This window comes from Puma concolor, chromosome A3, assembly GCF_028749965.1.
Source record: "Puma concolor isolate L17-30 chromosome A3, mPumCon1.1.hap2, whole genome shotgun sequence".
Classification (NCBI taxonomy): domain Eukaryota; kingdom Metazoa; phylum Chordata; class Mammalia; order Carnivora; family Felidae; genus Puma; species Puma concolor.
Window position 1 is genome coordinate 96263480 of NC_141669.1, and position 12212 is coordinate 96275691.

At 41.2% G+C, this 12212-nt stretch overlaps 1 protein-coding gene across 11 annotated transcripts in view; it reads right to left on the reverse strand.

Moving 5' to 3' along the window:
• Positions 1-9218: 9218 nt before the first annotated feature.
• RIN2 (Ras and Rab interactor 2) overlaps positions 9219-12212 on the reverse strand; it is a 225342-nt gene continuing 222348 nt past the window's right edge. For all 11 annotated transcript variants that reach the window (XM_086701579.1, XM_086701583.1, XM_086701580.1 and 8 more), the window contains one exon: positions 9219-11078. In XM_086701579.1, the coding sequence (XP_086557705.1) occupies positions 10755-11078 (324 nt within the window). In that variant the 3' untranslated portion in view covers positions 9219-10754. The remainder of the gene's footprint in view (positions 11079-12212) is intronic.

Below are 12212 nucleotides of genomic sequence, written 5' to 3' on the forward strand. Positions count from 1 at the left end.
AAACCTAATGCACCATTTTAAATGACTGTTAAAGGATCATTTTTAGGAAAGGTAAAATTTGATTTTCAAATAAATGTAAGATGAGCACATGACAAAGATTTTAATTCACTAATTGATGAAAGAAACAGTAAGTTGTTACAACCACTTCAAAGGAGAATTTAAAGTGCACAAGGCAATCAGGAAGATGTAAAACTGGTTGATACCCACAGAGTGGTAGTCTACTGCATCTTCTGGACACACATAGTGCACTTCTGTTTCTGTGGACTAGAGTCATTGTCTTTACTATCAGTTTTCTGCAGCTTACAGAGTTAACCTTGGAAGGGTGTACCAAACAACTAGTCATCTTGTGTGTATGTGTGTGTGTGTGTGTGTGTGTGTGTGTGTGTGTGTGTGATTTAACACTGCACTGAAACTAAAGAGATGACAGACTACTGCAGAAATATGGGTACTTAAAGGTTTCCTTTAAAGCTTAAGACTTTGTAAACATCGTTACTTCATTTTTTTCTGGTGTTTAAAGTTTCTGGGGGAAAAAGAGTAGGCCAGCATGATTTTTGTTTTCCCTTTTGTGGGTGACTTAGTTTATGTTGCAGTGTCATTAGTCATAACACTTCCAGAAATAAAACATTCTTTTTTTTTTTAATATTTTTATTTATTTTTGAGACAGAGAGAACAGAGCATGAGCAGGGGAGGGGCAGAGAGAGAGGGAGACACAGAATTTGAAGCAGGCTCCAGGCTCTGATCTGTCAGCACAGAGCCCAACATGGGGCTCAAACTCACGGACTGTGAGATCATGACCTGAGCTGAAGTCAGACGCTTAACCAACTGAGCCACCCAGGCGCCCCCAGAAATAAAACATTCTTAACGGCACATACATTTTAAACCTAGTGAATCTCTGTAGTGCATGTCCTAATGCATTTCAGCAGTTTAAACGCTGAAATTTACAAAAACCACCAAAAAAATCAAAGCTGGATCACTCCCACATAGCCAGTGGGAATGTAAAATGGTGCAGCTTCTCTGCAAAACAGTTTGGTGATTTCTTTAAAACCTAAATATGCAACTACCATTTAACCTGGCAATTGCACTCCTGGGTACTTATCCCAGAGAGATGAAAACTTATATTCACAAAAAAACCTGTATACAATTGTTGAAGCCAGAGTCAAAATTCTGTGTGCTGTGTGATTCCATTTATGTGACATTCTGGAAAAGGCAGAATTATAGAAACAGAAAACAGATCAGTGGTTGCCAGGGGCTGGGGTTGGGGGAGCAGAAGGGAATTATTGGAGAGTTTCATGGGATTGATCATTACTGAGTGTTTCTGTCAAAATTCATAGAACATACACTAAAGAGAGTGAAAATTTACTGTATGTAAGTTATATCTTAGTAAACATGACTTTAAAAAAATAAAATCAATAGTTCTTACATTATTGTCTCCACCATTTCAATTAAAAGCATGAACTACTTTAAACCCTATCAAGTCTTACAGTTTTGGGGGGGCTTCTAGGACATGCTGTTATTGATTTCTGTTTCAATTTTATTTTTAACATGCAGGAAAAACACTGTTTCTCCCCACATTAAAGATGACTCATAGACCTTTTTATTTATTATTTTACATTGTGTAATTCCTTTTACTGCTTAGTTAGAAAAAAAAACTACAAGCTTTTACCACATTTTATCACAAAACATTTTCCTGCTCATTGAAACAAAACACCATGTGCTCTTCTGTAAACAGTGCTGACCCAGGTTCACATCCACCATGGCAGAATTCCACATTTAAACAAGCAAACGGCTTGGTGTTTCATCTGTTGTTGTTCCGTTTCTTTTCCTTCAGATCATGTGAAAAGGACAAAAAGCACAGTACATATATATATTTTGACAAATCCTAGGCAATGTGCTTGACAATAAAGGAACTTGGGTGGGTGGTTGCCTTCAGATAACAAATTTAATTTTTATAAAATAATAACTGAGCAGGGTAGATGCATTGACTCTGACCATCAGTGTAATTATGTTCGGTTTTGCTAAGCAAGTTTTACGGGTGCGCTCACCATTCATACTAAGAGGTGACTGCAGGGTTCCATTTAAGCAAGGGACACTGCATACATCTACTCCTTACCAATACCTCACTAAAAGAATTAAAAAAATTTTTTTCAAGATACACATCCATAAGAACAAAGAGAATGAAGGAAGAGACAATAGCCAGCGAGAACTGGCAACAAAATTATGGATGCTAATAAACTAATTTAGCAGATAGAATAAAGCCAAAAGGTCAGTGACTGCAGGAGGAAAGGCCAAGAGGCAAGGCAATTAATTCATGGGGCAGAATCTGGGGAAGCTTGGGGAAATAGACAAGTCAGGTATGAGAAAGGGAGAAGATGAGACCCTTTCTCCCTGGAGAGGCACAAGAAGTTGTGTGCCTGAGTTCAGAACACAAGCATGAAGGGTGAGGGTAAGACATCCTACTGACAGTGAGGATTATTTGAAAGCTGGCATCCTGAATAATGACCCCCTGCAAACCTTTTGCCTGCTTTTCCCCCCAAATGCTGGGAGCTAAATTGACCCCAGTCGGACATTAGGGAATTTTTTTTGTGGGGAAGCTGCCTGACCCAGGAAAAAAGTCCCAAAGATATGCACGTTTTCTCAGTCCTCTGACAAAAGGGACAGACTGCCACATAGGTACTCTAGGCCACCAATTCACAAACTCTGCCCCATATACATGATTTCCAACAAGCTTTGTGTTGCTTTATATTTAATTATGAATAGCTAAAAATCACTGAGCATTTGAAGAGAGACTCTAACCCAAAAGACAGAGATCAAAACAATCAAATGAAAATAGAACTGGATGAACAGAAAAACACTAAACCAGATCATCTTATAATATCCACAGAGAGGTACGAAGATAATGCATCCACAGAAAGAAAGAACAAATTGTTATAAAAATTACATCCCGAGACAAAAAAAAATTCTGGGAAATTGCAAATATGTTATTATAAATAAAAAATCAATAATTGAAGCAATGCCCCCAAGTGTAAGAAATATAGACAAAGAGACAGTAAGGATCAAAGGTAAAGAAAGAGAGAGAGAGAGAGAGAGAGAGGCAGCTCAATCTAATAGGTCCAATATCCAAATAATAGGAATTCAAGAAAGTGAAAAAGAAAATGGAGAGGAAGAAATGGTCATTTTAAAAATATAAGAAATGTCTTCAGAATTTAAAAATATGAATTTCCAGAGTGAAAGAGACCATGGAGTCTCTTCCAACTGATTAAAAAAAATCCACAGCAAGGTACATCACTGACAATTCCAAACAGTATGGATAAAGATACAATTCTAAAAGTTTCTAAAAAGATCTGGAAAATGTAAGGAAGGTGTATTAGTTCACTTTCGCTAATTAGCAAACCACTCAAACTTAGTGACTTAAAAATAATTTGTGGGTTGGTTGGGTAATTGTTCAGGTCTGAACTGGATGCATATCCTTAGACTGCCTCACTCACATGTCTGAGACTTCCTGGAATGGTGATCTCTTGTCTTCCAGAAAACAAGTCTGTATTTGTTCACAAGGGTGATGAGAGGACTCTCAGCAGCAAGACAGGGCTAGCCCAATGCACTTTTCAAACATTTACTTGCCTCGTGTTTTTGACCAAGGTAGGTCATATGGCTGGGCCCTTGGTCAAAGTGGAAAGAGATTATCCAATGTTATAGATAAAGTGAAATACGATTCTTTGGGGGCCATTATATCAACTATGTAAGATACACACAAGGTATACGTTGATAGAAGCAAGGATTAGAAATCAAATGGTATCAGACTTCTCAACGGTATCCCTGAAAGCCAGAAGTCAAATGAAGGAAAATAATTTCTAACCTGCAAAATTCTAAGAGACCATTTCTAACATAGAATTCTCTATCCAGCCAAACTATCAAGCACCAGTAAGGATAGAAAAGTCAGAAGAATATGTAAGGCCTCAAATATTTCACCTTTAATTCTTCCTAATGGTGTGCTTCAAGAAGACAAAGAGGTAAGTGAAGAAACTAAGCAAAAAAAGGTGGCGGGCACACAGGCTATAGGAAATAGGATATTTAACTCTGTAGAATGGTAAGGAGAATTCCCAGGATGACATTTCACCTCAAATATTTCACCTTCAATTCTTCTGATCCTTTCCCTCGGCAATCGGCTGGCAAGGCCAAGGGAGCCCACTCTCTTCCATTTTGAACAATTCACTCCTTGGTCACCAAAAACACTTAAATATATCTTCCACGTTTTTCAAAATTGATGAGTAAAATGGCCCTCTGATGAATGCATCCTCAGGGAAGAAAATGTCTTTAAAAGAATGTTGTCTGTCCTTTCAGATAATAAAAAAGCTCATGAACTTCCTACATCATGTGCAGTGTGACTAATTAATTCTCCAGACTACATGATGATGTCTGCGTGCACACACACACACACACACACACACACACACACACATCTGTGAGCAGCTGGCCCAGACAGAAAGAAACCTTTCCAGTTTTTGTTCACTCTCACACAGTAAGAGGTAAAAGAAGACAACACCCAACAAAACGAGCAAAACCCACCTCATTTCCAGGCTTTCCCCACACCCTTCAGGTCTCCTCTCTTTCCTACAGAAGCAAGAACATAACATAAAACCTTGAGGTAAATCCTTATTTCCCGATACCTGTATTTTAAACCTTCTGTGATAATGCAGGTGGTTTTAAGTGAGGTTATCCACCCCCCTTTTTTTAAGTAAGCCTCGCAGCCATTTTCTTCTCCTTTCTCTAGTCTTATAACAGCAGCACACCTACATTTGTGTAACTGTATTGGCTGCACAAATGCCATTACCCCACGTATGTCTGAAACTGATACTTCTCAATCAAAGTGCAACAGATAATCTGCAGATTCTGCCAAAACGCAGGCTCTGATTCAGCAGGTCTGGGAGGGGCTCAAGATTCACACCAAGGAGATGTAACTCTTGGCCCGGGGACTGTATTTTGCAGCCGAATGTCCAACTATCTGTGTAATGAGATTTTGCAGTTTGCCAGGTATCATGCTGGTAAAAAACCAACCTTTCCAATGTCCTAGCAAGTTCACATATATATTTACTTTTGATTGGTTAAAGAGTCTTTGTCACTTTATTGCTCTTGGCAGGTTTTCATCTTTCTGTTCAGGGTAGATGCATGTCTACTGACCGCAAAGGTGAAAGCAAGTGAGGAAGATAAAATTAACTCAGAGTGCAATCTGATAAATGAGTCCATTTTCTCATAATCTGTAGAACTGGCAAGACATGAGAATTGTGGCCAGCAGAGATAAAGAAGATCACATCAAACACCTTTTTCTTTTGGGTAAAGCATCATGCTTTTCAGCGCAATCCTGTTAAATAATTATGCATGCTTCTATAAATATCTATATCTAAATACACAAGGGAATATAATAAACACAATAAAAAGTGGAAAAGCTGTTGAAACAATTGCTGACCAGAGTTACACTTCTACTTAAGTAATAATTTCTTTCTGGGAAGGTTTACAGCAGACTCCATGGTTGCAGAGATGGTTCCTCTCAGGATCTCACTCAGACCATGACTGGGGAGCAGACAAAACTTGTTCTTGCAACCTCCCTTCCTCCCCTTCTCCCTTCTTGGCAAAAGTCCCCACTGGCTATGGGCCCTGTCGATACTCTTGGCCTGTAGGGAACACTGAGAAAATACTGCCAATTCATACACAGACACACAGACACACACACACACACACAGATACACACGGCCACCACCACCATGCTCATCAGCAAAGACAAAGTTACAGGATGGCATTCACTCTAGTTTTAATCCTCCCACACTGGGCATCCCACCCCAGTATATTTTGCTTAAACGTTCAATACCTGTTACTGCCTTTCTTCTATTTCATAAGAAACTTGCCAGTGGGTAATAACAGAAGCAGATAAGTATGAATAAACAGTAGTGGAAAAATTTCGAAGAAGTTGCTTATCTAATGATAATAGCAACTAATATTTAATATGCTTGTGGGGTGCTGGACACTGTTCTGACTTTGCGCGGATAAATTCCTGCAGGCCCAGTGGCACTCTTGTGAGCCAAAATGCTGTTATGACCTCAGCCAGTGAGAAGTATGTGTTTGACAACGTGTATATGTGTTTTTTAATGGATGTAAGTGGTGGATGCTTTTTAAATTTTATATACACATATAGTCATTTTTAGCTTTCTAAATTATTCTCAGTTAATATGCTAGGACTGCACTGTCCAACAGGGTAGCCACTAGCCACGTGTAGCTTTTGAACATTTGTGAAATGAACTGTGAACTGTGGAATGAGTGCAAAAGACACACAAGATTTTGAAGACAGTGTAAAAATAAAATGCATCTTTAATATTGAAGTTAATTGTTGAGGTATGATACTTGGGATATCATGAGCTAAAATATATCACAAATCTGTTACTTAATAAATTAGGAGTATGGTCATATATTACTATTAATTTTACCTATTTCTTTTTCCTTTTTTTTATGTGGCTAGAAAATTTAACATTACCTATGTGGTTTGCTTCATATTTCTATAGGATGACGCCATACTAGAAGTACCCTGTTCCATGGTCTTCTGCCGGCCGAAGAAGATCGAGAACCTGCACTTAGTTAGGTGTTAGTGGCTGTAGACAAGGTCTTCATTCTCCTGGGTGTGTTTGTATCTTCAGACCTGTGTCTTGACCTAAACTGGTGTTTATCAGGCCCAACTTCACAGTACAGTCACCTTGGAAGTTTTAGTGAGAATGGCTGTCTGGGCCCCATCTGCAGAGACTCATGGTCTGGGAAGCCAGGGCATTAAGAGTTTTAAAGGCCTGCAGGTGATTTGAAGAAGCGGCCAAAGTTGGGAACCTGATCCAAATAGGACCAGTGGACCCTGAGTCCCGGTGACAGACGGGGTGGGAGGACAGCGTTTGCACTGGGGCCTCGTTCACACTCTGAGTCTCTGGTAGGAAGTAGGGAAGAAGCTGAGGAAAGGACATGCCCAGTCAGAGCCCGCCTGTTGGCAAAGAGCCTTGTAAATGGCCCTCATTGAAACCTACTGGAGAGAAGCCCCGCCTTCCAGAGCCGTGGTGGGGGCGGTGGGAGGAAAGGATAGGAACAGAGATAAATGAGAGGAATTGCCTTCACTTGTGGGAGGTGAAGCTTCCCAGGGAGCTGATTACAGAGGTACAGGCCCTCCTCATCTCCATTGTACACCCCTGAGGAAAACCGTAGCCCTGAGCAGAGTCTGGCTCAGGCTCGACCACCCTGGGCTGTGGGCTCTGGACTCCTTCCCCTCCAGACTGGCGAGAGAGAGAGGGGGGCTGTGTTTGGTCAAGGGGAATTCTCAGATTCATTTCTGTAATGCAATTATAAAGGTCTGTTATGTGGAGTGTCTCAGAATTCGGGCATATTCCACTGTGGAAGAGTTTCTTACAATCCAGACAAGAAGCTGCCCCCATTCCCTGCTCAACTGCCTCACTTCTATCAAACCTGATTTTCCTGCTGGGTTGGGGGTTTGAGGGCAGACCTCGGGTACCGCTCCATTAAATCTCTAACAGATCTTTCTGAATCATTTTAAAACTTCCCGTGTCCATCTTCCTGGAAAAGCCAGTGTTTGTGTGGGAAAGGTTTGGGCCATCAGCCACCCATCCTTTGAGACAAATAGATCTTTTTCAAATAAATCCTGTTATCTGACACAACTACCAGATATTGGCCTCCTCCCTCCCACCACCTCTTCCGTTTTTCTTTCTTGTCTGCTTATGAATCTGCAATGTTATATAAATTTTTCACATCTCCAACTTGATTTGGGTTAAATAACCAATAACACTTTTGGTTTGAAATTCACCATCGCAAACATGGTCTGAAAAATGATTTTTGGGAGTTTACTATCAGATATGGCCAGGTGATTAAAATAACCATGGCCCATGTACTGTGCCATTTCCCTCTGACTTTTGAGGGGTAACCAGGCAGTGCTGTTAACAACCAGGATGCTCTCATTTCTAGTCTCTTTAAGAAGATGAAGGTAAGAGATGCCCAATGGAGGCAAAGCCACATTTATGAATGAACACATTCATGGTTAGGGTTCCTGCCTTTTGTTTTCTTATACATCTAAAGTTGTAACTTCCACATGATACTGAACTACTTTATTAAGTTTCTATTTCTATTCTGTGTCCCTGAGGGGGGAATATTTGGCAGTGCCTACAACATTAAAAAAAAAAAGAAATCTTTTCCTCTGGCCGGCATTCAACTTTTATAACATAATTTTAGGTTTGGAAATACATTATTTTCTCCCTCCACCCATCATGTATATTTTTACTCTCCCCTTATTCCTTCCAAACTTCGCCAAAATCTGTTTCCTGGCAATTTGAGAAGTGAGAATGTCTGCGTGGGGGGAAAAAAGTCAAGACACATGTTATGTTGTAATTTTAGCAGGGAAACATTGCCCAATGACAAAACCAGGGGCTGTCTTGTGATGTTTTCTTCTGCTCACACGGAACTTTTCCTGTTTTGATCTCTCTCTCATCTCACTGAAGGCTGCCTCCCATTCAGACGTTAGGGCTTGCTTTAAATCACTGTGTACTGACTTCTAAGGACAAGGAAGATGATGACCTGAATTTGGAGGGTGAGGAGGAGGGCTATATGGATTGAACTGGCCCCATGTTTAGTTCATTGTGAATATAAAAAGCAGGCAGCTCATCTAGCTGTAGTTCTGATCCTTAAGTATCCATCTTACTGATGGGTTAGAAAGTTCATTCGGTCAACAAGGACTGGTCAAGGACTTGCTATCTGCCAGGCACAGCTCCAAGCACCAGGAATATGGACGCAAAAAAGAGTGCCCGCCCTGTTGGTTTTGAAAGAGTGTTCAACTTTTGGACAGGGCACTTCAGAGGTCACAGTAGAATGGTGGGAGGTGTCTTCAGGGCCCCTCTGATTAACAGTGATTTTTCTCTATGTTCAACAAAGTCGTGTTCTGTCCTAGATAACACTGGAAATCCTTTCAGATCAGAACACTATCTTTTCCTTCTACTCCTGGATTTTTGCCTCTTATGTGTATATGGTCTTCTGAAAAAAATGCAAACTTTGCCATTTCCTCTCCATGGATTATCTAACCACAAACACTGGTGTGCATTTCAGATTTGCCTAACGTGGTGTGGTGCATAATTGTACTCTGCTCCTTGAAGAAAAAAAGGACAACTCGATATTTCAAAACTCTTCACACATGATTATCATACAGTATTACAATGTATTATGTGCAAAATTCCATTTAAAAAATCATTTACAAAAGGAAGTACAACACAGTATGTGATGAGGGTTCTAGATGGACAGCAAAAGCTAAAAAAAGGTACAAGGTACAAAGCCAACCAAATTAGATGACTACGCATCTCTACACAGTACAATCACATGTTCTGGTAACTACCTGTGTCACATGGATACAAGACCCTCATACTTTGTGCACCCCCAAAAAAGGTTTCATAAAACATGAAGTTAACTTCACCATACATTCTTGTAACACAGAAGGGCTTTTTGGTGGCATTGCAAACTCTTTTCCAAACAGCATCTTATTTAACTCAACGAAAGTCACATTACACATACATGGTTTCTGCCCGCAAATAATTTGATGCTCTTAGTTTTGATTTATGTGGAAAGGGGGTAGTATTATCCTTATTTTTTTTCTCCTCATGGGGGTTTCCAAAATTATTTCCAAAAGCAAATAACATTGGATATATTTTTGCCTAATGTCACTGCATATTTACAGTATTTTCAACGTAAGTGGATCCTTCCATTCCCTTTTACCACTTCCTTCAAGGAGTCTGAACCAGCAGACTACATTCCTTAGTCCTTTGTCAGAGTCTGTTTTTCTCTCTCGACCTCTCTCTACATTCATTTCTCTCCTGATCCTCAGCATCACTTGGTTAAAACACAAAAGAGCACAATACCACTAAGCATGAACAAGGTAACAACAGTACATCAGATTTCCAAGGCATTCTGTGGCCAGTGTCAATAATGCATCACTTTAAGAACTCCAGCAGTCTTTCCCCACAAAAGTTGCCGAAACATCCAGTTATAGAAGAGAGACATTTTAAAAGTGAGATACTCTCAAATCCAGCAAGAGATTTCTTTTTGAAAATATTAAACGTTAAAATCACATGCATAATTATAGAATATTTTAAAGTTACAAAAATATTTTAAAAACCAATCCTGACAGTTTACCTGCAACTGCTATAAAAATTTCTATGAAATATATAAAAACACAAAGGCTCTTTGAAAGAAAGAAACAAAGGGAGAGAGAGAGAAAGGGAGAAAGAGAGAACAAAAGAGAGAAAAGGAAAGGATGGAGCCATCCACAGAACGGAGAAGCACCTGACGCACTGCATCGGACAGTCTTGTCAAATACCTGCTGTCGAATTCAAGAGAAGAGCTTATACCCTAAATGTTTATTCAGGACATATACGTACATGTGAGCCAACCTAGAACCTGGCTGGGGGTAGGTAGCAAACAAACAGTCTCAGGACACCTAAACTATCAAATGAAATTCTCCCATCTCTGAAGGAGAATCCTACCGTTTCATGAACCTCAGCTACCTTGCTTGGGCAATGTGGCTGAAGATGCCCTTGCCCAAGTCAGCCTGTGGATGGCTTAGTCACTGAACCGAGGGGTCCCCAAGGAGGTGACTGCTTTTCAAGCACAAGCACGTGAAAGCCAGAAGGCAAGGTTCCTAAACCCCCCTTTGGATGCACCACTGGGAAGTCTCACGTCTTCTATGAGGTGGTAAGATCTTCTTCCCCATTCTGGAAAATGACACCATAAGGATCATTCTTGATGCGCTTGTAGACAAAGTGGAAAATGTGGGGTTGTGGCCGGCTGTGCAGCTCAGCCTTGATTTTTTGAGGGTAAGTGTCCTCTGCCAGCTGCTGCCATGTTTCGTCAACAAAGAGGAAGAGGCTGTACTCCTCAGGGTCCCCCACCTTAAACTTCTCGGCACAGAGCTGGCACACATCCTCGGTGGTAACGTAAGGTCTCACGAGGAGGGTCTTTCCCGTGCAGCCACTGTTGACCTCCTGGAATGCAACTCGGAGGTAATTCTGCAGGTGGGAAAGAGAGATGATGGAGACAAATCAGAAGAGGAAACGAGACAGAGCAATAAGCAAGCACAGTAATACTAAGGAGAGGTCTAACCTGTGAGCCGTTCCAGGCACTGGCCCATCAGGATGGTGCTGTCAGGACCTGAGGCCTCAAGTGTGAGGAGAGAGGCTGATCTGAATTTGGACAGTGGAGAGAACAACTATATGGACCGATGCACCACAAGTACAAGAAGCAGGAGGTCCAGTCAGCCCTGCTCTGATCTTTCAGTGTCCCTCATGAAGCCTGGTTAAGGAATCCCCGCTGGGTTTATTCCCAGGTTAAAGAGTAAACCAAACAGCAGAAGAGGCTGCACCAGGAGTTGGCAGGAAGAGACATTTAAAATATGTAGACACAAGAGCAGGTACTGTACTCACTTTGGACTACTTTAAAAAAATTTTTTTAAGGATTTTTTTTAAGTTTATTTAATTTTTAGAGAGAGGGGGAGAGAGAGAGAGAGAGAGAGAGAGTGCGCATGAGCAGGACAGGGGCAGAGAGAGAGGAGACAGAGAATCCTAAGCAGGCTCCTCCGCACTTGCACTGTCAGTGCAGAGCCTGATGCAGGCCTTGAGCTCACGAACCTCGAAATCATGAGCCAAAATCAAGAGTCAAACGCTTAACCGACTGAGCCACCCAGGTGTCCCTGGACTACTTTTAATGAAGCCTAAGCAAAGGCAAGAATGTTACAAGGGACCACAAGATACTGCTGATGTTTAACCATTTTGCACGTCCCCAAGTGACAGTTAATTTCATGTGGTTCAACCTGATCCAAGGTTCCCAGCGGCTCTGAGAACAATGTGGAAAGGGTCAGCAGGAGGAGAATGTTCATTCTGCCACAAGGCCTTGAGGATGGCGCTGGTTAAGTGCAGAGTGTGGTTTCAGGGAAATAGAAGGGCACGCTTGCAGGCTTGGGTCTGCGAATGGCGCCAGGCACATGCCATCGTGAAGTACAGTAATCCCGTGACCTCACACAAAGCCCAGACAGGCTGTAGAGACTCCCGTGCTCATATCAGGCTCTTTGGGATCTTTCTTCAATTTTCCACTTCAGCAGGAATGAGGTTACCAGATAAAACAGAGCATGCCCAGATGGAAAACAA